The sequence below is a fragment of the Daktulosphaira vitifoliae genome, unplaced genomic scaffold (genome assembly GCF_025091365.1).
Source record: "Daktulosphaira vitifoliae isolate Bord-2020 unplaced genomic scaffold, ASM2509136v1 Scaffold_764, whole genome shotgun sequence".
Classification (NCBI taxonomy): domain Eukaryota; kingdom Metazoa; phylum Arthropoda; class Insecta; order Hemiptera; family Phylloxeridae; genus Daktulosphaira; species Daktulosphaira vitifoliae.
In genome coordinates this window covers 1-1235 of record NW_026100327.1, presented here as the reverse complement: position 1 = coordinate 1235, position 1235 = coordinate 1, and the positions used below count along the sequence as shown (strand labels likewise).

Sequence of the window (1235 nt, the reverse complement as noted above, 5' to 3'; positions counted from 1 at the left end):
TAATACTTATGTTCAGGTTCTAATTAGACATGTCTGTTGTTAAATTAAAATATCATTATTTAAAATTTACTATTGTATAGAATAAATTAGATCTAATTAACAACTTATTTAAGATTTTTTAAATTAATATTTTGAATAATTGTTATTAATTTTTGATTAATTAATTAGTTTAGAATACTTGCACACTTCAAAATTTTTTTAATATAAATAAATACTATTTAAAATCTTATTTGAAATTAATTAACAATTAGTTAACTGAAAAAAATTTCAATTATTATAAAAAATATTGATTTTTAGTGAAGATGCCCCAAAAAATATTTTGGAAACTAAGTCTGATATAAATCCTATTGGAGTACTTCAAGAGTTATGTATGGCTAGAAGATGGCAACTTCCTGAATATGATTTTCCATCTGATGATTCAGGGGAACCACATAATCGATGGTATAGAGTAATATGTTCAATTTTGAAGTATAAAACTCAAGGTACAAAATCTATGATTTAATTTAATGTTTATGTTAATCATGGACCATAATTATAATCATTTATAGGAGAAGGAAAAACAAAACAAGGAGCAAAACGACAGGCAGCACGTCTGATGTATGATCAAGTAAAAAATTTGTCACAAGAAGAAATTGCTGCCCTTTGTTACAATGAGCCTCCTCAATCAACTAATGGTTCACCCCAAAGTAGTGAGGCAGATGACCATAAAAAGAAACCTGTACAGTTCATTTCAACTGATGCTTTAAAACAAGTTGAAACATTCTTTAATCAATAAAAAAATCTGAGAAATCTCATTTGAGTTCTTTAAATGTAACCAATTTTTATTATTGTTAATAAAATAAATCAAAAAAAATTTAAGCTATTAAAAAAAAATTGTTTTATAGAATTCAGAATCCTTAAATGACTTGAATACAGGAGCTGTTGAATTATTGGATAAAATTGGAGAAGAAGAAGGTTTTCATGCGTCATATGTTATGTTGTCAAAAAAAACTGGTAAGTAAATTATGTAAATCACATGGGTGGTCCTTTAAGATAAGATGTATAAAAAAATGCCAAATAAGACATTTTATCACAACCAGTGAATATACCTATCTTTTATTAAATTTTTAAAGTAAAGAGCAAAAATATGATCTACTATATATGAATTTTAAGCAACTTGTCATTTATAGGTTAATAATGTTTAAAATTGTTCACTAAATAATAAAGGTTTTCAGTATATAAAAATGTCAACTATA

The 1235-nt window shown here is 24.8% G+C and overlaps 1 protein-coding gene across 1 annotated transcript; it reads left to right on the top strand.

The window, feature by feature from the left end:
* Positions 1-292: 292 nt before the first annotated feature.
* Positions 293-1016, top strand: LOC126909643 (interferon-inducible double-stranded RNA-dependent protein kinase activator A-like; the record flags this gene model as incomplete). The annotated part of the gene is made up of 3 exons (XM_050692081.1): positions 293-482; positions 549-772; positions 885-1016. Coding segments are annotated over 3 exons (531 nt in total), but the record flags the coding sequence as incomplete, so codon positions are not given.
* Positions 1017-1235: the final 219 nt, after the last annotated feature.